The sequence below is a fragment of the Vidua macroura genome, chromosome 21, assembly GCF_024509145.1.
Source record: "Vidua macroura isolate BioBank_ID:100142 chromosome 21, ASM2450914v1, whole genome shotgun sequence".
In the NCBI taxonomy this organism is placed as follows: domain Eukaryota; kingdom Metazoa; phylum Chordata; class Aves; order Passeriformes; family Viduidae; genus Vidua; species Vidua macroura.
This window is the reverse complement of record NC_071591.1, coordinates 4,922,299-4,948,518: the sequence shown is the minus strand read 5'-3', so window position 1 is coordinate 4,948,518 and position 26,220 is coordinate 4,922,299. Positions and strand designations below refer to the sequence as shown.

Genomic DNA, 26,220 nt, shown 5'->3' with positions numbered 1-26,220 from the left:
ATTGAAGACCTGCTGCAGTGTTGATAAGCCGACCTCTCCTGAGAAGGAATTGTGAACTTCACTGAGCAACAGCATGGCTTTGTAATTGTGGTTAAAAACGCAGGATTTGAAAAACATTAAATGAAAATAGAACAACCCTGCATTTATTATCAGGTAAAGATTCAAAGAACCGTGAAATGTTAACTTGAAATATTTGCATTCCACTCGTAGGAGGAATAAGTAGCACAAACCCAGTGAGGTGTTTTTGCTCTGATTTGTTAACTTGGGCTACTTTTCTCCAAAAAAGTGAATATTGCATTGTGTTGGCCATGCCCACATCATTTAGTCCTGCCTAACTAGAGAAGCATTAAAAACATTGAGGTGAAAGTCTCAGACACCAGCAGAGCCATTGCTTTGCAGCTCAGACATCTCTGTCATCTGCAGCGTTCCCAAATTAGGAAGTGGTGGGCTTCAGCAGGACAGGGGGTGGGATGATGTGGAGCCCCTGGAATGAGACACATTTCATGGCCATGGACAGCCTTGAATCACCCAGTGCTGAGGGTGCCTCGTCACCCCAGAGCCCTGAGTCACAGCGGTGGCAGAACTTTGTCTGCCCAGAGATAAAGGGTGGATGTTGTGGCTGAAATGGGGAGATCACCACTCAGCCACTTCTGAAAAAACTACACCATGTGGTAGCCAAGGTGCTTGCTTGAGCTAAAATGTCTTGGCCGTTCTACCTTTAAATTGCTCCATGGATGTCACAGTTTTTTAAATTCCAGATTTAGAAGCAAGGTGGCTTTTCTGTGGTTATGAGGCTTTCATCTGCTGAAGTCGTGTTTCAGAAAGTTGATGTGCTGCTTGTGAAATGCTCCCCTAAGGCAAACAAGCCCTTCAGGGAGGGGGACTGAGGGCTGGAGTGAATCAAACAGGCATTTTACATTTCAATTATTAATACAGTACTTTTTATGATTCTCAGATTGGAATTGCTAGCAGCTGAATTTTAAAAATGTAGTAACTTCTAAAATTTTTAGGAGTAAAACTAACCCTGTGCAAGTAAAGGTGCTGTCTTCTACTGCAAGACCTCTTTACTACAGTCTTGCACAATCACACTTGGATTCGAGTTCTCTTTATCTTGCTGCAGTGTTCTGTTTGTATCCATGGCCAGCCATGTGGAGGTGTCCATAAGGGATGAGTCCAGGGAGCTCTGCAGAGTAAGGTCTTACCTGAGAGGGCTCGCACTCAAAAGGCAATTGCAGAATGCATTACTGATTTGTAATCAAATGATGATTTATTTAAAATGGATCCAAATAAGCAGTGCTATTAAAAATTATTATCACAAGGATGCCGAATGCAAAGCTGAACAAATGGATTTCTTTTAGACTACAACAAATTGGATTAGAGTATGTTGGATGCTTCCCCTTGTGCCTCTCCCCCCATTAAAAAAGGTATTTAAAAAACCAGTCTGAGTGTAATACTCTAGGCAAAAAAGGGATGGAGGAGGAGGTCTGTGAGAGAGTTTTGCTGAGAAGTTCTGTCAGTGCACCTACACTGTGACTCCATGCTGTGGTGAGGCCGAGCTGTGTGAATGCAGCTCCTGCCCAAACAAAGCCCCACAGGAGCCAGGGATGTTGGAATTCACCTCCTTGTGCCATGCAGCACTTCTGACTCCTCTGGAGTACAAATCATGACTCTTGATTTCAGGGGCTGACATGTCAATCTGAGCATCCAAGGTTTGCAGCTGTGGTGAGGGAATTGCTTTTAGCCTGGGATCATACCTGGGACGTTTTATGAAGCTGTGGCTTGAGGAGCTGGCCTTGCCAGTGGTTGGCCTGGGGGTGTTTTATGAGATGCACAAGTAAAAGCAGATAGCAGGGATGGAGGAGGAGAGCCATGGAAATGTTCAGGGCTTCTCCGGGGCTCTCGTGCCACCTCCTGCTGCGGGGGTGGCTGCGAGCCAGCCTGGGTGACAGAGCTCCTGTTACTGTGACACCACAGATAAACCACAACTGGGACTTTGGATCCTGCTTTTCCTTGTGCCACCTCCACTCTTCCTCCCACATCTGGCCCTTGCACACAGTAGCGAGGTGCTACCAAAAGCAGACTGAGTAATACAGGAAGAAAAGCAGCTTTTTTTCTTTGCATGCGACATCAGTGTTGTGTTGCAAAGAATAATTGAGATTTTTTTCCAATCATTTCTCCTCTGTGCTGGGCTTGTCCTTGGATAAGTAAAATGTATATTTTCAGGCTGGGTAATTGTGGTTTGTGCAGGCAGTGATTCCAGGGATGCACAGGTGCTGAGGTAGATGAAGTCCTGAGTTATTCCTTATAGCAGGGAACAGCATCACAGACAGTTAACAAGTACCTGCTTGGATTGTTCCTAAGTCAAAACCACATCTTTTATCTTCATGTTCTTTATCATCAAAAAGCTGCAACTTCTTGCTCTATAACCCATATAAATTGGTAATAAGATTTGTTCATAGGAGGGGAAGAGGGTTGAAAGTGTAGAAGTGCTTGAAGGTCCTCAGAGATGGAATATTTTGTGTTTGCTGGTTTAAATTGGAAGCTCTGCCTTTTGTACAGGTATTGATGCCAACATGGAATGCTGTGCATGTTTATTTGGCTTTGATTTATTCATTGGAGTGGGGGAATATTAAATTCTTCCTGGATAACGCCTCTAGTAGATGCCTATCCTGTAGCCACCCAAATCTGATCCTTTGAAAATCTGTGTTGTATATCCCTGATATTTCACACTCATCTTACAACTGCTCACCTTTTGTCTTCCAGTGTGCAAAAGCTGTTTATTATTATTTGTTTTGATTATTTTGGGGGTTGGTTGTTGTTGGCTTTCTTTGTCTCTATCAAATTGTTGCTTTTTCTCTTGGAAAAATAACTGTCCATTTTCAAATTGGATGCTCTTGCAGGTTGAGTGATTGCTTTGTATTGTGTAAGACTATGGAAATCCTGCTGTTGAGCTGAAGCAACTGAAATCCTTGTTTAGAAAGGAAGCAATAATTTCTTACTGCCTGCTGGAAAAGCTGTTGGCCTCCTCCTGCAGGTGACCTGCCAAGGATTTAAGAAAGAAAAATTGGGTTTTATCCTCTTTTTTCCTGGTTTCAAGATGGTCAAAGCTGGCATAAAAAACAGTGGTTTTCAGAGAGGGGCTTTGTCTGCCCAGAGCAGCAAAAAAAGAGCAAACCTAATCTTGCTTTTCTTCTCAGGTCAGCTTTTAAGTTCTTGGATATATTAGCTTGCTATTGAAAATAGTATTTCTTTCTTTCTGCCCCTTTAAGTACAGGGAGATGGCTGCTTTGCCCACTCAAATTGATATTCTGGCATCTTTCTATACTTGTTCTTTCTTGCTGCATTTTGGAAGATGGTCCTTAGAGGTTGGCAGTGTCCTTTTTGAGACAGCTGGACTTGAAAGGCCGGTGGCATTTGGATAAGGTGACATCCAGACATCCCTGACATCCCTGCTCTCCTCTCCCACCACAGCCTGTGACCCTTGATCTATTGATCACTGCTTCTGTAATTAAACATGCAAGTTGGTGGAACTCCTGAGCAGCCTGATGCTAGAGAACACTTGCAGTCTCTAGGGTGCAAAATTCCACCTCCAACAGCTCAGTGGAACCAGAAGATCAGGCTTGTTCTTGGGAAACTTGCTTTTTAGCTTTCTTGATGACATGGATCAAAGCTTTTAGCCAAACTCATCTGTATGACTGGTTCACGCTGTCTGGATGAAGCCTGAAGGATCATGTGGACAGGAGGCTGTTGTGAGTTATAACAAGAAGTTTGTTTTGAAAACCTGTGTTTTTCTCCTACATTGCAATTACAGGGGATGGGACTCAGATTTCCACTTTGTTCTCACCAGTTGTTGAGGCCTGACCTGGAGCTTGCTGGGAGGTTGGCAGTGTGATTGCAGCACTTTGGAGCAGGACAGACACTTGGGACTTCCAGTTCAGACACTTTCTCATCCAGCCTGCAGATTTTTATTTCTTTTAACAAACAGTCACAGAAATTGAAGAAACAATGCACAGGTTCACATCTCAGCAATTTCTCTTTTTCCATGAACTCTGACCAACACTGCAATGGGAAAGAAAGAACATAATTGTAGCAAAATGTTATGTGTGTCTCCTCCATTCTGCAAAGCCTGTATTTTAGGGAAGATTGTATTGCTGGACTCAGTAGTCCAGAAACATTGTCCTTCCATTTCCTCTACATTGTCTCTTTCCTACGGATATTATTTTCATAAGATGCAGTCAGAATTAATGCATTTTTTTAATATATATCTTTCCTGTGTCATAAAATAACCATTCCAGCTGAGATCGAGTTCATCCTTCAGCATCCATATTCAAAGGAAGTCTTTAGGATTATCAAAAAGCTGAAGCTGGAGGAGGCCATCTTGCCTTCATGATCCTTTGGGCTTTGAGATTTTGGTTCGGAGCATTTGGTATTTTTTTTACCTCATGTCTGGGGACATTTTATCATCCTCCTCTTTCCTGTTCCAAGCAATTACCATTTATTTTATCTTCAAGCAGCAGCCTGTGGCAATAAATTTTAGGAAATTCCTTCCCGCCCTTTATTAAGCCCTACATAATAGCTTCCGCTACTCACTCATACATTCATTAGGAAGAATTAAACGAGTGCTGGCGCCCATTAGCAGAGCGTTTTAATAACCTCTCCAAGGGAAGGTGCAGCAGATTGGAATAAATGAACAGGAGCAAAAACAAATGAAATAACTTCATAGAATATGCTCAACTAATTTGTTCTTAGAAAAACTACTTATTTACATGAACGTAGCACTTCAAAAGTTGTCGGTTTGAAACCCCTGGCAGAAGAGTCCCTGAAGATCTACAGGCAGTGACAGTGAGAGTGTGGTTATGGTGCCTGTGGGAAGGGTTCTGGATATTTTAGGGGAGAGAAAGGGCATTTTAGTGTGTCCTGCCCACTTCCCCAGCTGCTGATGCTGTCAGCAAGGCTGATGGCTGTGCTTATGGACTGCAGGGAGGACATCTGTCCTGTAGGAACTGGGCCATAACTAATAGCTCATCTCATCTGGTAGCAGCCTCACCAGAGCCCTTGGATGCCTGTGATGGCTGATCCCTGCCAGGACGGGCTATGGGGCAAACACAGACCTGGTACCAGTAAGGAAATTACCCCTCCTCCATTGGTTCTTAACTGTTGTTTTAAAGGAGATTCACGCTCAGCTGGCAGTTGGCATAGGAGAGATCAGAGTCTGAGTACCCCTAAATGGCTTTTCCAGAATAAAGAAAATATTGGAGGCATTGCTGTAGGGAATTTCCTTAGGAAATCTCAACTTGTAAAACATCGGGACTACAGACAGACCTGGAGTTGCATGTTACAGGAAGAGTTTTGCCACTAGTTCTAGTACTTTCCATTATTTGACAGTATTTTAATTTTTATGCGTATGATCTGATCCACGCAGATGAGGGAAAGTTGCTGGGACTCGTGTGGATCCAAGTGCTCTTTTGCTGGATATGCATTTCCTCTTGTCTTGGTGGAACACAAGCAGAGCTTTAAGATCTGCTCGTGTGTGTAACTCGTGACAGCTCCGTACCCTGGTGTAAAACAAACACTGTACCCACGGTGGGCTTGCAGTGTCACAGTAAGTCTCTCTCAGCTGTGCTCAGCAGCCTTTCCTCCTCCAGGATCTGATACTGACACGTCATTTTCACACACTTCAAAGCTTCAGACTGATTCTCTTTTGAAAAAAAGTTCTAGTAAATAAAGCAAATCAAAACTCTATATAGCAGTTTTTATGGCTAACGCTTCATATTGGCAGTGCTGACAACCTTGTTTTCATTTTGCTGTTACCTGTTTTGGAGACAAAAATGTCTCCAAATTACAAAAATGTAATTCAGGGCTTGTGGATGAGAGATTTTTTTGAGATTTTTGTGTTGTTGGGGTTTTTTTCTGTAGTCATTTCTGATCTCATTTGAGGAGCTCAGCGAGTTGAGAACAGTGACACAATAATTGCAGTTATTGAACCAGAGATGCAGTCTAAGACTTTTACCTCGATCACTACATTTGATTGATATTTTAATTTGGTTTTCTGGCAGATGAAAGATAATGAGCATCAGTTTGCAGTTAGAAATATTTGCACTGGAGAATTCCTAATTTTTTTTTTAATTATTGCTTTTTCCCTGCTTATAGTACATATACAAGTTTCCTGTTTGAGACCCCTCATTATATTTCAAGCATCACCAGTATCTGAATGGAAAGAATCTGCACAAATCATTTCAATATGCTGCTAATACACACAGAATATCTTTTTCTAGTCTCTGTGCTGGATAATAGCTCGGATAACAGCTTTCAGACACATAAATAACATTGCAGAGACATGGTGCAGACTCCTTAATGGATAAACGTATTTATGAACCTGGTTATTTGCATTGCTTTTTAAATGGCCTGATGACCACCCTTCATCCGAGGGAAGAAATAACTCGGGTAGATTTTGAGCAGATTGGTTTTGGCTCTGTCTCCTGCTGTGATAGGTGGACAATGAAGTGTTCCTTAGAGCAGGACTGAACCTGCAGGAGAGCAGGGTGAAATGCTGCTGATGAGCTGATTCATTCCTGTGGGGTCACTCCCCTGCTAGTAAATAGCAGCGTTGGTAATTCTTGCTATTTTCTTGCAAGTTTCCTAGGTATTTCAACTTCCTAGTTGAAATACTGCTGGATAGAGGCAGTAAAAGCATGGATCACATCCCTCCAGCAGTGCTCCCTCCACCTCCAGCTTTTCCTTCTCCCCCACTGCTTTCCTTGTGGTGCCAGTTGCTGCTACTGGAGGAGATCTCTTTCCATTTTAATTACTCTGGAAGCTTTTGTCCCGGATTTGAGAGACTTGCTTAAAGGCACAACGTAGACTGCAAATGGTTGCCCCTCGTATATAAGCTAATCGTTGTAATATAAGCTAAAAATTGTAATAATATCTTTATCGCCTTGGAACAATTCCCTGCTCCTTATGTCCTCTGGAGCAACAGAAGCCATTCAGCGCTGTGACATTTGATCGGGAGTTCAGGCGGAGCCGCAGCTTGCTAATGGATTTCTGATTGTTCTCCTGGCCCGTTCTCCTGATGAATGCTGCTCTGGCAGGCTGGGGAGCCGATAGAAAGGCTCTGCCGTGCTGTCATTACCTTTCTCTGGGAGGACAAGAGCAGGCTTCCTCTCCTGTCCCGGTGGCTGCTCTCCTGCTCAGTTGGAGAGAGAGAGAGAAGCGCCGGCTCTCTGTTTGAAGCTGGAATTAGTTTTACAGTTTATATTTTTCCTGGGTGTCTGGTGGAATCCCTCTTTGCTCTGGGGAGGCTTGAGCAGGCTTTCCTGTGGCTGTTTCACTCTGTGAATGCCTTGAAGCACTGCTGGTGCAGAGCTGGCTGATGTAGGGCTGTTTGTGCGAGGTGTGTTTTGGGAGGGGGGGGTTTCTCTGCCTCCTGGACAAAACACCTTTTTATGCCAGACCTCTCCATTTCAGGCCAGGGAAGCCACGTCTGCCTGGGGTCAACATGCAGGGTCCCCCTGAAGAACTGCCTTCAGTAGGGCTTTTATATAAGGAACTCTTAAATGTGCTGTGATTGTTGGTTTAATAACTCAGTTGTATGGTTTGGAATATCTACTTGAGGGCTTGTGGGTGCTAGTGGGAAAATTCAGGGTGATCTCTTTATTTCAGTTGTTACAGGACAACAAACATCTTTAAAATAAAACAATACTGTAGAAAGAAAAATTTATTCTTAGGAATGATTAATTAAAATGTTTTTATCGACTTAAAATCAGCATTTGTGGCCCCTTTACCATGTCTAAAAACTTGAACCAGCTCATTCCTTTCTCTTGAAGGATTGATTGCCTTCCGACAACTCCCAGAGAACCACAAAAGTGAATTTTGGGCTTTGTAATTAAGATATCTTGAGTTATTTCTGATTTGTCAACATGACTGATGAAAGGGGTTGCATGCATTTCTTTTCCTTTCACTGATATACTCCTGCATGTGGAGGCATTCTGAGGGCTTTGTGGGTGTCAATCTGCAGAGTGCCAGCCTGCAGACTTCACTGCTGGAGCAGTGGCACAGCTCTGCCTGGGGAGATCCCCTTCAGGCTGTGCCACCCTCATGTTTTGTTTTTTGGAAAACTCCAGGCTAATTCAGCCTGGGGTGTCGAGCCTGTTGGAAGATAGCAAGTGATAAACGATGTTGTACCAACCTACATAATAAACATTAATAATACCTTGCAGGAGATTTTATTCCCATGCATCTGAGAAATACCTAGCTCACATTTCACTAGGTATTTATCCCCACCTCCCCACCACCAGTTTAAAAAAAAAGTAACTAATGAATTGTTGGCTTAGCTCAGTTTTATGACTTAGAAGTTCAGGCTGTGCATTTCTTTCCGTCACAATCTCATTATATCCAACAGCTGCCTCTGGCCTGGTTCAGATAAACAGTATTAACTTGTATTTAACCCCAAACCCTGTGTGCATAGCCTGTGCTGCCTTTCCCTTGCACAGGTGATTTGTACCAAAGTAAATCCTTTCCCTGCAGGCAGCTGTCCCTAGGGAGAGCTGATGGGCAGTCCAGGAGTGCCCCATGATCCCTGCCTGGGTTTTCAGGAGCAATTTTGATTGGACTCATCTCCTTGTGAGGAGAACATCATTTTCCCAGGACATGCTGTCTTTTGGTAGGATTTTGAAATGGTGCTCCCATAGTTCTAAGAAGATTTTCCCCAAGATCTTCCTACTTGTCTAGGAAGAAGGCCAGTTTATCCTCCTCTCTTTCTATTACTCACTTGTTTTGACTGGTATTATTGCTCTTCCTGATTTTTTTCCTGTTTCCATGATCTTTCTGCCTCTTTGATTTCTTGTAAACCTAGTAGAGCTTATGGATCAGTTTCAAAGCCATCAAGTGCAGACCTCCTGGGCTCCTCACAGGGCCACCATGCCTGATGGTGTCACATTGCCCAGTCCCGTCCTTGCTGACATGTGCAGCTGGAGCTCCCCTCTCTGCCCTTTTGTTTGACTCCTCCATAAAAGCAACTTCATTATTTCAACTTGTAATAGTTATAGCTGTGTCCCGTGGACAGGCTAATACCAGGTGTCTGTACAGGCTTCCATTTTCTCTTCATTCATAGTGCAGAAGATGTGAAGAAATGTGTAGGGCTTTTTTCTTGTCAATCTGTAGTGGTTTGGTTTAGTAACTGCTTTGGGGCCTTGTTTGCTGTTTGAACTACTCCATTTGGGTTTTTAGTGTTTTTTGAAAGTATGCCATCAGAACAGTGTAGTCAAGTGTTTCCAAACTTCCCAATTATATAGAGAATAATCACTGTGCCAGAACCACCAGGAATCTTTCTTATCATACATGCTTCTTTTTCCTTTGATTACAGTCTTGCTGAAAGACAGTGTTTAGGCAAACATTCCTCTTTGTGTTCCCTGGGATGGGCTGTCAGTTTGTTAGGCTTCCAGCAGTCCTGTTTATTCACGTGTGCCTTTGGAAGAGTTGCGGCGCAGCAGGCCCATTTTGCCTTTGTTCACTGCTAAACAATTAGAAAATAATTTATGGCTTTGCTTTTGCTTTTGAATCTCCTAAGAAAATGATGGCATATTCTTACCCCAAGAGCTACAGCGCTGAGCCCTTTGCATCAGAGAGAAGCTGTTCCTCATCTGTGTTGGCACAGCGTTGGGGCACTCTGCTGATGATTGGGCCATTTGGCTGTTACTTAGAATTAAATGAATAATGAATTTTCCCATTCATCCAGAACGGCTAAGTGTTAAAAGTGATGTATGTGTTAGGTCCCTGCCTGGGAGCAGCAGCAGTGTGACTGAAGAACTGAATGCAGTTCAGGCAGGCTGGAGTATCCATGAGTGTGTGGGGTCATTGGTACTTAGGGTCCCTCTGCCCCCCACTACCAGGCAGTTGCTGGGTCTAACAAGCAACTGAGGTTTTATCCTAACCCAGGAAAACGTTTGTGTTGTGTGTATGGAATTAGCACCTAGGTTTATTGATTATCTAATAGCGTTGTCTTAGGCTGTTTAACCTGTTGAAGGTTAATTAAAAAAAGAAATGGCCAGCATAGGGACCTGATTGTTAATCTGAGTGTGACTGCACAGAAGTGAGTTCTTTTATGCACTGAAATTGGTTTATAAGCCTTTCCTAGATTGCTTTCCCTCCACCTCCTGCTCTGTGCCTGGCATTTTTTTCCCAGCTTGACATAAATATTTGGCTAAGGCTAAAGGGATGCACAGAATTACGTACTATCAGCAGAATTAGAGGGGCAAAAAAGGTTATTCTGCCAATCACATCATGCGCTGGGTAAAGCAAAGACTTGCCTTAATGCATCTTATTGTATTTGGCATATGCTAAGCAGGATGAGGATCCAGTGGGTGCAGGTCATCGCCCACTGCCAGTTTCCCAGGCTTTGGGAGAGCCCTCCATCCAGGAGTTCCAGCGAGCTGCGGGCTGGAACGAGGGCATGTGTCGGTACCCGCTCTGCAATGTGACCTCTGCTGCATTCCCCGGGCTCATTCCTGGCATAACTTGGCTTCTCCATCCCCACCCCCTGTCCTGGCTGGTTCGTGGTCAGGCTGGAGAACCGTGGTAACCCCAGAGCCAGACTTGAGTCCTGCTTAACCGTGTGCCTGGAGCCTAGAGACCAGCTCAGGGTCTGAGCCCACCACGGCACAGCAGGAATGCTGGGACAGGAGGGGATGGCACCTAGAAAAGTCATCCTGTGACTAAACCAGCCAGGCAGCACTGCTGTCCCAGCAGCACAGCTTGCTAACTTTAGACATGTGCAGTCTTCACCATGAAAAGATACTTAACCTTGTTAAGGGTAGGGTAACCTCTTCCAAAGTAATTTGAGCAGGAAAAGAAATCTGTAATGCTGGGGTAAGTGTAAATTACTGGGTTATGTGTCTGTATGTGTGACCTTTGGATTACAGCAAAGTGTCTAACAGGCAAGACCTTTTGCCTTGGGTTTTCTTCTAGAGCGTGCTCATCAGCCTGAGAGCAGCTGCTGGTATGAGATATAATTAAGGTTTAATTGGAGATGTCCATTAGGAGAATAGAGTGAGGAACATTGGGAGAAAATAAAGAGAATAGACTGTGAAGGTTGAAAAGAAGAAGAAAGTTTAAAGAATACTAAACTGAGAAATGGGAGCTGATGCAATATTGGTGCACTGGAGGAGAAAAAGAAAGGGCTGAGGATCCACGCTGGAGCCAGAGGGCATTAGAACAGCTGAGCTGGCAGAGCAGATCTCAGAAGTACAGTTACTTGAATTATTCTGGGATGGAAGAGAAGAGGAGCTGAGGAACATCAGGGCATGAATTTGAAGAGCTTAGAAGTGGAAATAAGTGGGTTTTAGATGGCAGAAGTATAAATGTTGAAGGGTGGGAGGCCTATTGGGGTGAAACAATGAAGTGGAAGGTCTTTTGCTGGAGGGCCCTGCAGTTCTTGGAGAATGGATTGTAATGGTTCTGCCCCAATGGATGGGAGTGGGTGTTGAATTGCTAGCAAAATGCCTTTTCTTCAAAATATCATTGTTAATCTCTCTTAGTGTCAGTGCTGTGTCCAAATAGGAGTTTACAGTCCTTGCTTTTGTCTTGTCAGTGTTTCAGAGGGGGTTGTTTATGTCAAGCACATTGGCAGTGGCACAAGAGAGGTGGATTGCTCTTCCAGTGGTTGGTATCCCTGGTGCTGCTCTGGGACAACACCACCAAACATCACAAATTAAAAGCTCTGCAGCCAATCCAATGCTCCAGAGCCCTGCTTAGCAGAGCAGCTTATCCTGGTGGAATTGTAGGGGTGAGAAAACCTCAGGGTGTACTCCCTAACTTCCCTGTGGCTCTGCAGGATCAGAGGCATCAGAGAATGCATTGGATTGTCCTTGGCTGTGCCAGAAGTCCAGAATGAATGAATTGAAGGGTGATGGCCACTATGAATTGCTTGGGATGTTTCACCCTATAAATTCTAGCCAAAATGAAAATAGCTCCTTTAAACAAAATATTTAGGCAGGCTCTATTTAAACATCCCCTTCAGTTTCCTTTCTTCTATATTGCTTGCCTAAGTAAGTTTGAAATTCTGCTGTTGAAAATGGAAAACTCTACAGTGGCAGTTTCCAGTGAATTTTCTAATTGTGAGCATGTGCACTCAGTGCCTTCAGATTTTCATCATGCCCTTTAGCAGGGTTGCTTCAAACTCTTTATGGAGGGAAGTGCCTTTTCCTAAGAACCGGGGAATGTTTGAAATGTTGAGAACAGATTTAGTATCTTTTGATGAGAAGGTTAGCCTGGTGCTTAGAGCAAAGTCCTGGGAGCTGTAAAAGTGCAGGGCTATTACGCCAGCGGAGCCAACTGACTTTCCTCTCTGTGTGACCTCCAGCAAGTCCTCAGACCTCTTTGCATATCATTCAACCCAGCTGGAAAACCTAAGTAAACAGCAGGAACCTTGCTTCAAGCCAGAAGCCTCAACTGACTGAGTTATTCTGGGGAAATGGAATAAGTAGTGAATTAGAATCAGGTAAACAACATGTAGATTGGATTGCTTTAAAGAGAAAATAATTTTGCAAATGTCCAAAGCCACTTTTATTTGGCTTAGTTTGAACGGGTGGGGTGATTGCTTTGTCCTACTTTACAGTAATGGGGAAAAAAATCTACTTGCAGTTTCTGTTTTCATCAGAGTGTTTACAGAGTCTGTAGAAATCGAGTTAATCAATATTTCTATTAGACACATCTTTGGGCCCTACGCCACATGCACACATTTTTAAACCCTTCAATCTTGTATCATTTATGGAGATGGTATTGTCAGAAATACCACTATAAATAATTTATTCTGCTGCCAGTGCTTTTCTAAAGGTCTCTAGGCATGAGGCAAGATTTCCTCCAGGAGCTGTAAAGCCTCCAGATCAGTTTGCTGTGGCAGAAGGATTTATTTTTTTGAGAGAGATAGGAAGGATGGTGGAAATGATAGGTTATTTCAGGGAGTGGCTGGCAGCTGTTTATTTTGCATCATTTTTGAGATCTAGAGTAGAGCAATTAGTAAAGTGGAATCATTGTTTTGTGGGTTCTGTGGGACGAGTTGTGCTCCCAACCTCCCGAATCCGCAGATGTCCCTGCCTGTGTCAGTGCCTGGAGTGTGGGTCTGATGGGTTCCCCGTGGCCCTGCCAGCCAACTCCAGTTGGAAGCAGCCCAGGGGCAGCTAAATCGACCTGTGTTCAGCCCTGGCATGGAGGTGTGTTGTGCTGTGAGAATACCAGGCTGCAGACTGTGCTTTTCACTGCATTGTGCAGCTACAGCAGAAGTGCAGAGACTCCAGTTTGCAGATTTGATGTTTTCCTCTCTCAGGTGATGCTGTTTTTAACTACACTGTCAGTTGCAGAGGAAATGTGGCACCGTCTTCTCTTTGTACTGTTGAGAGCAATTCCTTTGTGGGTGGCTGGTGAATCCAGGCCCATTGCAGCTGGACATACCAGCCTGGAACAGAAGATGGAAATCTGTCAAACTTCTGTAAGTTCTGAGAGACTGGAAACTGTTAATTGAAGAGAAAACCCTATAGCAGGCCTAAGTAAACATCAGCTGTGTGTTGGGAGGCTTGCAAGAAAGTCACTACCTCCAATTTACTCTTGAAAATCTTCCCATGCCTTTAACACTGTTTTGAATTTCTGGGTAATGAGTAAAGAGTGCAAAGAAAATTCCATGTAAACTCACTTGGTTTACTCCCCAGATAAACTAGAACTAACAAGTTTCTAACAGGAAAGCAGGCACAGGTAGCCTAAATTATCTCTAAGCTTCAGTGCTTGATGACCCTTATGGGTCGGTTGCAATCCAGAATATTCTGTGATTTGCTGCAGGTTTAGACCCAGAGAGCTGATGTGGCTTTAATGATGGTGCATCAAAGCTCTTTCTAAAGCACTGACAGCAGTTGTCAAGAGACTGCTTGGGTATCACGTGCTCCATCATTGTGCTCTGATGGTCTCTGCTCTCTGGATATAGTCTGTATATCAGCAGTAACCCACAAAGATTGGTGGTTGTTGTTGATGTAAATCTTGGTGGCTCCTGCCAATGCCCTTCCCTGTCTTCACTCACCTTCAGTTACATGTAGAGAAATCAACATCTTCAAATGAATTAAGATTAACAGCAATTTAAAAGTGAAACTCTGGCGTTTTGCTTGGAGGAGTAACAAAAAACACAGCCTGGTTACTGTTGTAGTGCAGATGGCTACTTACAGGTTTGGGATGAAACAAATCGATCCTGTACTTCCTATATGGATCACAATGTGCCTGGTGCAGCTGAGGAGTCTCCCATCCCTGTGGGTGCAATGGTAATGCAGCTTGCTAACAGCTCCACCAGCCAGGCTCCAGCTTGATTAATAGATGAATCCTCAAATGCCTGCTTTGCGTAGATGTATGTACTCTTAAAAATTGCCTTTTTGTAGTGCTTTGGGAAAACACTAAGAATAATAGTTAAAAATAACTTGTATTACTTCATGTCAGGTATAAAACATTGCATTTTGACTCAAACTGCAGATTAAAGTGGGAGGCTGTGTCTTTCCTTCTTTTTGTTTTACAGCCCCCAAGGTGGCTGTTTCACATGAAACAGTGTCATCAGGCTTTGTTATCAGTGAGTTTTGTGCTTCAAAGGAAAGAATCAAAAACTGAATCTACCAGTTTTTATACTGACAGAACAAACCTCACAGTATTTGAAGTTTCCTTCCAAGATAATTTTTTTCCCCCATGGCTTATTTTGATTTAGTTGCACGATCTAGCCTGACATTCCCCTCAGTGTGATGAGATGTCTTGGGACAGTGGATTTTTGGTTGTTTTGCTCCAGCTGATGGTGTGTTTGCAGCTCTGCTGACCCTGTGCAGCCATTCGGATCTCTGCCACTTGGTGACAGTCTTTTAAAATAAAATCATCACCACTAAAGGGGAGGCTTGAGCTCAGCTGACCAGTGTGTGTTTCTCCACAGCAAATCTCAGAGTAAAGAAGGCTGGGCTACAGGGATTTATTTGCATGTGAAGTAAAGTGCAGGGATTCAGCTCCTCAATGCCAGTTTGCTCTAAATACCAGGTTATCACTTCTCATTAAATCACTCCCTGGAATATCACGTGCTGGTAGGACTTTTTTGTGGAGCAGTAAATGGCAAATCTCCATCACTGCACTGTGTCTCAGGTTGTCACCAGGGGTGACACATATCCATACATTCACACCTTGTGAGCAGCCTCTTAAAGGCTGTTCAGACCATGCTGCTCATCTTTCCATGGAAAGGCACAATCCTGGTGCTGGTGAGGTTTTTGCTAATTTATTCTAGACAGTGAATCTGTTAGCTGGACTTTTTTCAAGTGAAGAAACTATGTTTCAGGCAGGTTTCCTGCATAGTGTCTGCATGGTAGCTGGTCCATACCTAATAACTTGCAGCCAAATTTAATCCAGGAATAGAGGGAGAAGCAGGGAAAGCTCATCTGTCAATCTTCCTGCACAGCAGAAGCTGGTCAGATGAGCATTTATGTTGTACTGGACTAACCACAGAATATCTTCATTGAATCATTCCACTTTATCTTCTCTTTCCATTCAAATCTGGCAAAGTTCTCCCAGAAAGTCAGAGCAGTAGAATAAAATGAAAAATTAAGTTTGCTCTTTTTGTGCTGCTCTATGGCAACACTTTGCCTGTTGAAACATTCATGAACCCATCTAGTATTAAGCTATTTCAGTGGATTTCATGCTGCTGGTGCCAGGAGAACCTTTCTAGTAGCTATAGTCCTGAAGCAAATTAGTAATCTCAAGAATTTGGGACCAATTTTCTTAGGTTCTGAAATCTGGTGTGCTGCAAAGTGAGATAATTTGTGCTGTGCTCAGTTCAGTGGAGAATTGTGGAAGTACCCAGTAAAGTCAAAGCACTAGTGCTTTTCACAGAATTATGGAAGTGTTGAGGTTGGAAAAGCCCTCCAAGATCAAGTGCAACCGTTAACCCTGTGCTGCCAAGGCCACAACTAAGCCATGTCCCTTTTAGTGGTTCTTTTATTAATTTGCAGCTATGTCCCAGGATTATAAAACAGAAAGAAAACCTGGTAAAGGCCAATTTCCTTTAGAATAAACCCACTTAATGGAGTTGCTGAAGGCAACAGAGAGATTTTGACATTGGGCCTGCTCCTCACTTAATGCAAACTTCGATTAAAACATTACAGTGTTTCGATTAAACATTACAGTGGAAGTTTCCTTGCTACATTTTGCTTGTTTCTTAAATTCCCAGGGTGGGAACATTGATGTTACAGAAAATGATTTTCCATTTTCAGCACCATGATACCTCAGAGCTGTTTCTGAGACGTGTGACTGACTACAGGTACTTGCACAGCACTGGCTGGACGAGCGAGATTTCCCTTAGCTGAGGGCAGGTGAGCAGGAGAAATCAGACTTCTGGAACCACGACAGCAATCCCCTTATGTTTCCATCATGCTCAGTTCCAGACAAAAAGTCATTCCCAAGACAAACTGTGAGGGATACTTGTTTTTGTGCAACCTGAGCTGCAGCAGCCTGTCCCGGTGGTGTGGGTGTCTGCTGTCTGTGTCTGACACAGGAGGACAGCAGTCTCCCTAAGCCGTCTTTCTGTCTCCAGCAGCAGTAGATCCTCTGTCTGGGCAGAGGATCCTGTCTGCAGTGCTGCCTCAGCTGCTGCTTTCAGACATGCTCAGCTCTCACCTTCTGATTCTTAATGGTCTGGAGAGGATGCAAGTGGGAGGCGGGGGCAGAAATCTTCTGTATTCACAATTTTGACATGGCAGCAGTGGTAGAGCTTGGTTTTTATGCTCTGTGTTTAAGGCAGGGCATGGTTCCCTTCTGATCTCTGATGCAAAGAGAAACACTCAGAAAATAACATCTTTCTTGCTGCAGGTGTAGGATGCTTTAGGGTTACCCTGCTAAGCTCCAAGTTTCCAACACAATACAGTGTATTTCTGAGAGCTGTGGATCAGCAGCACCAAGTGTCTGATCCTCTGTTCGTAGTCTGGTACCTGCTTTTGGATTGTGTAAGTCATTAGTTTGGGACACATGGCACAGGACCATAGCCAGAGGACAATATACTGAATTATTTAGATAGCTTGATGTGCCAGGGAGATGAATTTTGACTCCATTCCTTTCAACCTCACTCATACACTGGAGGAGCAGGGGAGCAGCTTCAGCAGCTCAAAGCTGGCCTGCTCCAGCTGCCCCAGAAGAGCTCTTGGTTGTGTCAACACTGGAGACTCAACTCTCTTGGAACCCAGGTCATGAAGGATAGCATGAGGCCGTTTTTTCTGAGTTCTTTCCCTTTTCTGCAATTCCTGAAATATTAATCAGCCTTTTTGAAATAACTGCCATCGTTTTCCAACCAGGGGTGTCTGTGAAGCAGTGCTCCATCGCTGGCCACGATGACACTGCTTGGCACGAGCAGCTGCCAGGTGAGTGAAAGTTGATCTGGAGCTGTGGAGAGAGTGGAAATAATGTGGCCTGGGACATGTGTATGCAATTTGTGCAGATGATTCAAGTGAGAGCCATGGCAACTGAGATAAACAGAGGGAAAGATACTGGAAAACTAGCAGTGGCTTCATTTTAATAGCACAGCCTTGATTCCAGACAGCTCACATGTTTACTAGAAGAGCTTCATCTTCCTACATCTCTTCCTCCCCACCTCCCCACCACCCCCATTGCTCTGCATGCACTTAGTCATGAGATCAGATGGCTGCTTGGATGAAGCACTGCAGGCCAAATTCCACTATTTCTACTTGAGCAAAAAAAGCCATTGCCTATCTTCAAATATGGGCTGCAGAATTTCTCTCCCTGTTTTACACCCGTGATTCAAAGCACCCTCATAAAAACGCATCTTAGAGCTTCCCATGGAACAAAATTAACTTCCTGAAAGTGTTATGGATTATTTGGCCTAGTGCTGAGCTTGGGATGTGTTTTTTGCTAGAGGTAAAAGTATTGGGAAGCTCACAGCCTGTGCTGTCTGAAGGTAAAGCCTAGAATGGAAAGAGAGGAGCGGAGCACACCGGGATTAAAGCACACCAGTGCTGCTCTTCCCGTGTGAAGTCAGAGTGAAGCTGGCTGATCTGTGGCTGTTGAATAACAAACAGCTCTTGAGAAGATCAAGTCCAACTTCCATGCCAGGGCTCTGTGGCGTGCTTGGCAGCGGGGCCGTGCTGGTGTGTGGGCTTTGGGCTGGAGAAACCTCAGGCTGCAAGTGGAAACAGCCCAGCGAGAGCAGCAGGCGCCGTGTGCTGTTCCGCCGGGAGAGGATTGGGAACGAGGACCTGAGTTCTGTCTCCAAGTAAACGATCCTGTGCTTGCTGCCCGGGGTTGTGTAATCTGGCATAGGGCTGCAGTTTGGGTATGCTTATCCCAAATTCACCCCCCAGGGGAGCTGCTGGTGATTCACCTCTCTGAATCATAATTCCTGACGCTTTTCTAATCGCTGTCCTTAGCGTGTCCTTGGTTCATGGGCTGCCAATCGAGTCTGATTGGAAGAAAAGAGCTTTCAAGCAGTTTAGAAGTTTGCCAGTTTCCTACACCAATGCATTAATCCCACGTCAAGACTCTGGCTCATTTCTTTTCCTCTGTTGCTTTAAGAGTGAACCAGAAGACACAAAAAAATTAGAGAAAGAAATTTAGCTAGCTGTAGAAATGTGATAAATGACCAGTAATTTGATTGTGAGCAAAAGCATTCCTTGTATGCAGTTTTCAGGTCACAGTTTGTAAAACAGAGTGTGTTAGCCTCTTTAGAAAATCTGCTCTTTTTGTGAAGAACTGGCAGGATCCTCAATCCTCTTTCCAAGACGGTGCAAATACTAATTAAAAAATCTTATCTAAATAAAGTTGTTTGCACACTAGATATCTTTTTCACATATGGTTCAACATAAAACTCCCAATTCTGCACAGAGAATGTGAAGCTTCGTATGCCTTTTTATGAATGACTGACAATAAGGACTAAAGCAAGTTCTGCAGGTGCCCTCCAAGTCCTTGTTTTGGAGTAGGAATGGAGCCAGGGCACTGATTTCTGAACTCTTGGCTCATGTGAAGCCATCCTGCACTTCTCAGCACCTACATGCTCCAGTCCTGCTGCCTGCTCTTCTCCTGGTGGCTCCAAGCTCCTCATGTGCTCCATATTCTTGGTTTCAGATACTGCAGTGTTTGTGATAACACATGTTACTCTGCCACGTGAGGAAATGAATGTTAGGTGCTCCCTGTGAGGCAGGAATCAGGAACCCTCTGCTAGCAAAAGGCTTTTGCCTTTCTGCTCTAGAGAGTGAAGTGTGAACAGGTGTGTCTTGGACATTTATCTTCCTTAACTTGGCTTGAATGGAACGAGCAGGCTCTCCAGCATGGAAGCCTTTTCCCAAAGACTTGTACTACCAACGTTAGTGGAGATGATAAAACAACACACTCATCTTTCTCTCTGAATTTGTTCTCCACTTCATTATTTAGTTTTACATTTTAATGTCATTTTCAGTTCTCTTATCGTGGTGAAATCTTTCAGAGAGGATAAAAGCTGAAGGCTACAAGCAGAAACCAGAATTTTTCAGCTGCCTTTGCTATCAAGCTGCAAACATCAGTCAGAATCCCAGTGTTTATTTTGCTTTTGTTACCATTCCTGTATGAAAAAAAAAAAGTACATAAAAGGGCTGTTTGCTGACTTGCAGTAATTGGGAGAACATAAAGAGCTGAGTGAAGGGATTCAGAAGGAAGAGAAACAGAGTTCAGTTTTGAGTCATGGAAAATGCTTTTCCCAGTCCAGTGTTTTTTGCATGCATGTCTCCCCATGGAGGTTTCAGGTCGCTTAACCTGTTGGAATGTTCCCTAAATGTTCCCTCCTAGAATAGATTTTCTCTTCTTTTACCTGCCTGTCCTTGCTGGGAAGATAAAACTGAGAAACTGGGAATCAGCTTGGAAAATTTAGTGTGATTTTGAATTTTGAGGGCCCTTTAAATAGGGTGCAGCTGGAGAGCAGAGGTTTGCACTCAATAATATAGCTGGAACTACAATCCCATGGGAATAGGGGCAGAGCTGGATGGGTCAGAGGAAGTGGTGGACCAGTGCTCATAGGTGTTCTGTTGGGACCAAAATATTTTCTACAGGATTCAGAGTGGAAACTTAAGCTTTCCTAGAAGTATTCCTGGGAAGAAGTGCCAGTGATGAATCTGTTTGCAATAAGGATAGGAACTGAAGTTTGCCCCCTGCTTCATGGGGTGATGCCTGCTCGGTAAGAACACCTAATTTCCACGGTTCTTTGGTGGCCACTTTCTGCCTGGAAATGTTTGGAGCCTGTTTTGAAGCTGTGCAGAAGAGCATGCTTGCGTCATCCAGAAAATGCAGTGAGTCAGTGGAGTCCTGAGGGAGCTGTAACGGCTCAAACAGAAACTTGGAAAATGAAATGGGGATGGATTTAAAGATACAGCATTTGTGGCTGCTGCTCTGTTTAGAGATGGTCTGCACTCATCAGAGGCATTGGTGAGGAAGGGGTTCAGGAAGGACTTTGCTGTTGTAAAATACAAGGGGAGCTTTATGAGTGATCCACCCGGGACAGGGTGTGGAACTGGAAGAGGGTGTTAAGCAAGTTCTCCTTGTCATTATGCTCAGTAATTTGGTATTCAGAGAATCTCCATGAATTCTTTATTGATATGTGTATTTTGGTATGTTAATGAATAACTTATGGGGATGGACAGGAAGGAAGGTGGGGGCAGCCTCTTGGTTTGGCCCCTACTCCTCCTTTTCCTTGACATTTTCAACCGCCTTCAGATTTGGGATGATTTCCACAGCATTACGAGCTGTGTGTTGCTGCAGTGCAGCTGTGTGGGGATTGCTCTTGGCCCAGCTTATCTGGCCCAGGAGATGCCCCAGGTCCTGTCACAGAACCCAGTGTGGCTTGTAAGGACGTGCCCAGGTCGATGTCACCACCATGGGGAGGTTTGCTGTCAGTGCATGCTGCTCTTCCTCTTTGTGTCCACCCACAGCTAGACAGAGTGGATATGGGATCCCTCCTTCCTCCAAACCCAGCAGTGATCCACAGCAGGACATTTCAGAGATTAGGAACCTTAAAATGCTTTTGGTTCCTGTCGTAGATGAAATAGCCAAGGTCTGTCATGGTACTGTTGGTGTGTTGGTTGTTTCATTTGAAAGCTTTCAGGGCTGTGAACCACTCAAACCTGCAGATGAATTCATCTTCATGGTCTGTTTCTGGAAGGAAAAAAGTACAAAGAAAAGAGGGAAAGTGGCCTAGCAGTGAAGTCAAGGACAGTGTTTTGTGCTTCTATATTTCCTGTTGGTTCTGCTTCAGAACTGACAGCCCGTTTTCCCCATTTACCAGACCAGCAAAACGAGGCTGTTCCTCCCAGCAGAGGTAGTAGAGCACAGCAAAAAATCCTGAAAAATCTCCCCTCCAGGCAGGATCTTTCCCTGCTGGGACCAAGTAACTTGAGGTGCTGAACTTTGTTGGTTTATCTGAGCAGGGCAGGGTAAGAGGCATCAAAGCAAGCTGGCCCTTTACAGGTAAGATGAACCTCCAGAGTGACTTTTCTGTAAATAAAAAAAAAAAGGGTTTCTGGAGAGCCAAGAACGAAGAAAAATGAGAAAACATGGCTTTTCCCATTCATTTGGCTTTTTTGAGCAGGGGCAGCTCAGTCCCTGGGCTTCCTCAGAGCTATTCTGACACTTTATTATCAAGAACATAAAAGCATTTTTGTGACTGTGATGTGTATGCACCTCAGCACTTCAGTTTAGCTGTTTTATTCAGACCAGGAAAGCTTCATTAGTTCGTGCTGATTGAAGAGTGATATGGTCCCCAGCCATCCTAATGCAAATTGATGACTCATTTATATCTTTAAAGTTGAATTTAAATTTCTATAAAATTTTAGACTTAGGCAAGTAATTGCATTACAGTTTTGTGGCTTCTGTGAAAAATCTATTTTTTTTTTTTACACCTAAAGCCATATTTCAAACCTGTCACCTCCTTCCCATAAAGCAAAACTATTTCATTACATCATAGCTGTGCAATTTGCCTTCTGATAACTGGCATATACATTTATGTTGGATCCATTAAATACTTGTCCACTTAAAGAGCTGGCAGGCATGAACATGCTCACGTGTAAATATTAATTTTAAAAAATTAGAAATTGGTATTCTTTTGGCCTTCTTGCTGGCAGTTTTGTTGAAAACAAATGAATCGTAGTTTTCCCTTCCATCATCATCCTTCTTGGCTTCCAGAAAAAATGATTAATGAGCTTTAGCCTTTGCAGCTGCAACATTTGATTGCAGTCTGACTTCACTAGTGATGAATTAGTGATGAAATATTTCTGCACTTAATTGGATGTTATCAAATCCACAGCAGGTGACTAAGACCATACTCAGATGTAGTTGTTGCAATGAGCAGGATCTTTGAGGGCAGGTTTCCCTCCGTGGCACTTTACCCCTTTGTATAGTGATACCAGTTCACACTTTATATTAAATAAATACTTGAGGAGCTTAGTGTCCAAGATTTGCTCCATTCCCTTTGCTTTGGGGGAGCTTAGTGCCCAAGATCTGCTCTGTTCCCTTTGCTTTGAGGCACTGAGGTTCCCCTGCTGCTCTGATGAAAGTTTCAGATAAGTTGGATGGATTTAAGGTGGGAAAGGATCAACATGTATTTGAAACAGTACAATGTGTCAGTCTCATACAAGGTGCCCATTTATAGGCTCCACATAAATGTAGAATATTTTAGCTTAGTATTTATCCTTAGCAATGGTCAACCATCTTTGAATCCCCCTGAGTTCCAGCACTAGTGCTCCGTGCTGAAATGACTTAAAACACATCTTTCATGGCTCTGCAGCTTTAAATTGCCTTATTTTTCCCTCTCTGAGCCTCTTCTGTCACCTCTGTTTTGCCAGCAAGTATTGTGAAAGCAGCATCCCTTGTGACTCAGATCAAATGACTGTCTGGCAGCAGGATGAGGACCCTCCTGTGGGGAGCAATCCAAGGGCAGACCCCCGCCCTGGACCCCTCAGTGCTTGGGGAGAGGATGCTCTGTACACGGGATTGAGCAAACCTTCCTCCCAGCACGCTGGGACAGGGGAGCACCAGGATTAACAGGAATATTTTCTTGGCACCATCAGCTTGGGAGCTGCGGAGTTAAATTCCTTCCTCAAGCTTTGCCCCCTTGGTAACACCTCCAACACGCTGATTATTCATGTTAAAAACAAAAACAACAAAGGGATAATTGCCCACATTTTGTAAAATGGCTATTTCTGCACATTCAGCCTCAGATGGCGTTTGACCCTTAATACATATGGTTTCACTTAATGTATTTTGTTTAAACAATCCCTGTTCCTGGAAGTGGTTTCAGAATAGGCTGTTCCTCATTGCTGTTCATGTTTGCTTTTTCTTATGATATTATAAGAAGCTTGAAGACAGTGGATTCAGAAAAGGGCAGTAATCAGTGTTCACAGGCATTTGTGGAAGCCTTTGTATTTTCCAATTAATACGATGTTGACTCCTCAAGCTTTCAGGACTGACGTGGTTTGGAGCACTTTTGTCCTCAGGCTGTCGAGCTCCCTGAGCTTCTGTTACTCCTCTGTCTGTGCTAAGAGACCCCAGGGAGTCCCAGCACATTTCTGTGGATCAGCTTTTCATCTGGGATACATGGTTTTCCTCCCAGGATAGGCTTCTTGGTGCTCCAACACATGAAAGCCTCCTTTCTCTTGAATGCAAACAGAGTGTTTCTATGCAAGGGGAGAAAAAATTGTCTGTTGTACTTGGAGCTATCTCCTTTTCATGTCTGTTAGAATTTCTGCATGTGCAGACATTTCACAGGTGGTGCAGGGTGTGTTGGTGATACTGAGCACACCCTGAGTGAGCTGTGAAAAGCCTCCCTCAGATTCCACCTCAGGAGACTTAAAATCCTGCCCTGTGCCACAGCCACGGGAGGCAGCCCCACTGCATGGAAAGAATGTGAGTGCCCTTGAAGTACATGACAAGTGTGGTTTCTAAGCTGGAAGTTGGTGTGTTGGGTGTGTTACTGAATGTTTCATTCGTGTTGTACCTGCTAGCAGTGGGTCCCGAGGCTGGGACCTGATTTGTAGTTTGAAAATTTGTAGTAGTTACAAAAAATGGGGAAAAAAAAATGGAGATGCTGAGTCAGGTAATTGTTTATCCACAGTGATTGGAGAAATCTAAAGAAGAGTTGGAAATAAAATTATGGCATGTCAATTCATATGGTGAATCAGAAAAGCTAACTTTCCCTTATTTTCCCTTACTTATTTCTTTATTTTTCCTAAATTTTTTTTTCTTAAAATCCAGGCCCTGCTTGGTGGTTGACAGTGTAAGCAGAAGTGACCCAAGCTGTCTTTCCAAAACAATAACCTGCTAATCCTCCCAGTGACCTTCTGATGTCCATTATAAACACTTCAGGTAGAATTAAAAAATGAGAGATCACATGGTCTGTGGGGTTTTTCCATTTTATAAATGGTGTGTTTTATGGCTTAAAATCCTTTTATGTCACCTCCTCAATATCCTCTGTTGTCCATACACTGCCCTTGCTTCATCCCCCTTGACTCCAGAGCTGCTGAAGATTTCTAGTCCTGATTCTTTCTATGAATGTTCCTCTACTTTGAGATTAGTTTTAAAATGGGTTCTCCTGGCACCCTGGCTGCTGTACGTGTGGGAGGGAGGGATTAGGAGAACACAGCAGCTCTTTCACCATCTGAAAATCCTCTGGTCACGCTGGACGTGCAAAGACTGAGCTGAACCAAGGAAGGGAGGAAATCAGGATGTGTGGCCTAACAAAAACCAGTTCATTGATTTTTGCTCTGGGTATTCCCACCTGATGTGAGTTCAAGCCAGAGACTTCCTTCTCTGATGTTCCAGGCTGCTTTTGTTAGGTCACTATTTTTCAGTCTTTATTCTTGTAGTAACTGAATATAACATCTCCAATTTGGCTGGGCAGGCAGAGGAACTTGTATATCACTGGCATGAGACCTCAGTATGGAGTGGCAGTCAATGAGAAATAGGAAAAGCTGTCAGTTAAATTACAGAGTTGTGCTATCTTCTGTCTGGAACTTCATGGAACAGCCCCGGAATCAGGAGAGGCTTAGAGTGGAGCTGCAGAGGAATTTCTTACTCCAAAAGGTTTCTCACCAAGCTGTGTTTTCTGGGACTGTTGTCTGTATTGCTGCACTGCTGCATATCTGGGTATCTGTCAGCTCTCTAGGAATTTGAGGCATTGCATTCCCTGATCCAGACTGGAGTGCAGCCAGTTCCTCGAGGCTGGATGAAGTACTTCCATTTCAGGTGGAAGCACGTCTCCCAGCACGGAATAACTGTGGTTTGTTTGAGGGTCTCTGAATGATTGATGAAGTCCATCTATAGCTGGTCCAGTTCTATATTCATATATTTATTTCTTTGGGATTTGTTTGTAGCTGTCTCAGTAGGAAAGGTTGGTGAGATTAAGCTGTTTATACAACTTGTCAATACAGATGGTTTAGTCAGTATTTTGAATTGAGGAACAGCTTTGCTGGCCCCCTCATGATGCCAGCACTGTTATTTGTGTGAACATACACTGAGGAGACTCTTGACATTCTTGAACTGGGTCACCACATGGTTGGTGAGCACCAGTGCCAGCAAGAGGGAGAAGGCAGGAAAGCTGGGACTGAGGCACGCTGTGTTTAGATGGGGTTAACTGGCTGAAGACCCTCACTCTGTGTCAGCAGGATTTCTTCCCAACTCATCTCAGTGTTTGTCTGTAGCACTTTCCTGCTTCCCACCCTGCTGCTCCATTGTGCAACTTTTCAGAGCAGTCACAGGTCTTTTAGTTTTATGTTTGTTTGTTTAAATATTTGTGCACATCCTCAAGATCTTCTTCTCTCCCTGAACAGTGAAGTGACTCAGCTGAGCCTGACATGACAGAAGTGTCTAGCTCACCCTTTGGAGCAGGGTGGGATGCCTTGGAGGATGCCAGTGGCTGTTACTCCTTGATACTTGGCACTTCTCCCTGTTTTCTGTCTGGTATGTGAGCAGACAGAATCAGCTCAGACCACATGTAACATATCTGCTCTGGGAATGGCTCTGATTAATGATGGGCAGGTAAAGAGGGAGTGAATAGAAAGGAACTTCTGGGGTTACTGGAGATCAGTAGCACTATTTTTTTTTTTTTTTTTTACACCTTCCTTTATGTTTCCACTTGTGCCTGGAAAGGCAGAAAATATGCAGAGGTATTGTACAGTCTCATACCATTTTCTAAGTCTATAT

The 26,220-nt window shown here is 43.8% G+C and overlaps 2 protein-coding genes across 4 annotated transcripts in view; both read left to right on the top strand.

Annotated features, from left to right (window-relative positions):
• AIF1L (allograft inflammatory factor 1 like) overlaps window positions 1-26,220 on the top strand; it is a 142,389-nt gene that overhangs the window by 8,923 nt on the left and 107,246 nt on the right. The window lies entirely within an intron of this gene.
• The window catches only part of ABL1 (ABL proto-oncogene 1, non-receptor tyrosine kinase), a 77,835-nt gene that overhangs the window by 11,093 nt on the left and 40,522 nt on the right, over window positions 1-26,220 (top strand). For 2 of the 3 annotated variants that reach the window (XM_053996673.1, XM_053996676.1), the window contains one exon: window positions 17,343-17,408. The exons of the other annotated variant lie outside the window; for it this stretch is intronic. In XM_053996673.1, coding sequence (XP_053852648.1) covers window positions 17,343-17,408 — 66 coding nt within the window. The remainder of the gene's footprint in view (window positions 1-17,342; window positions 17,409-26,220) is intronic. 3 annotated transcript variants of the gene reach the window in all.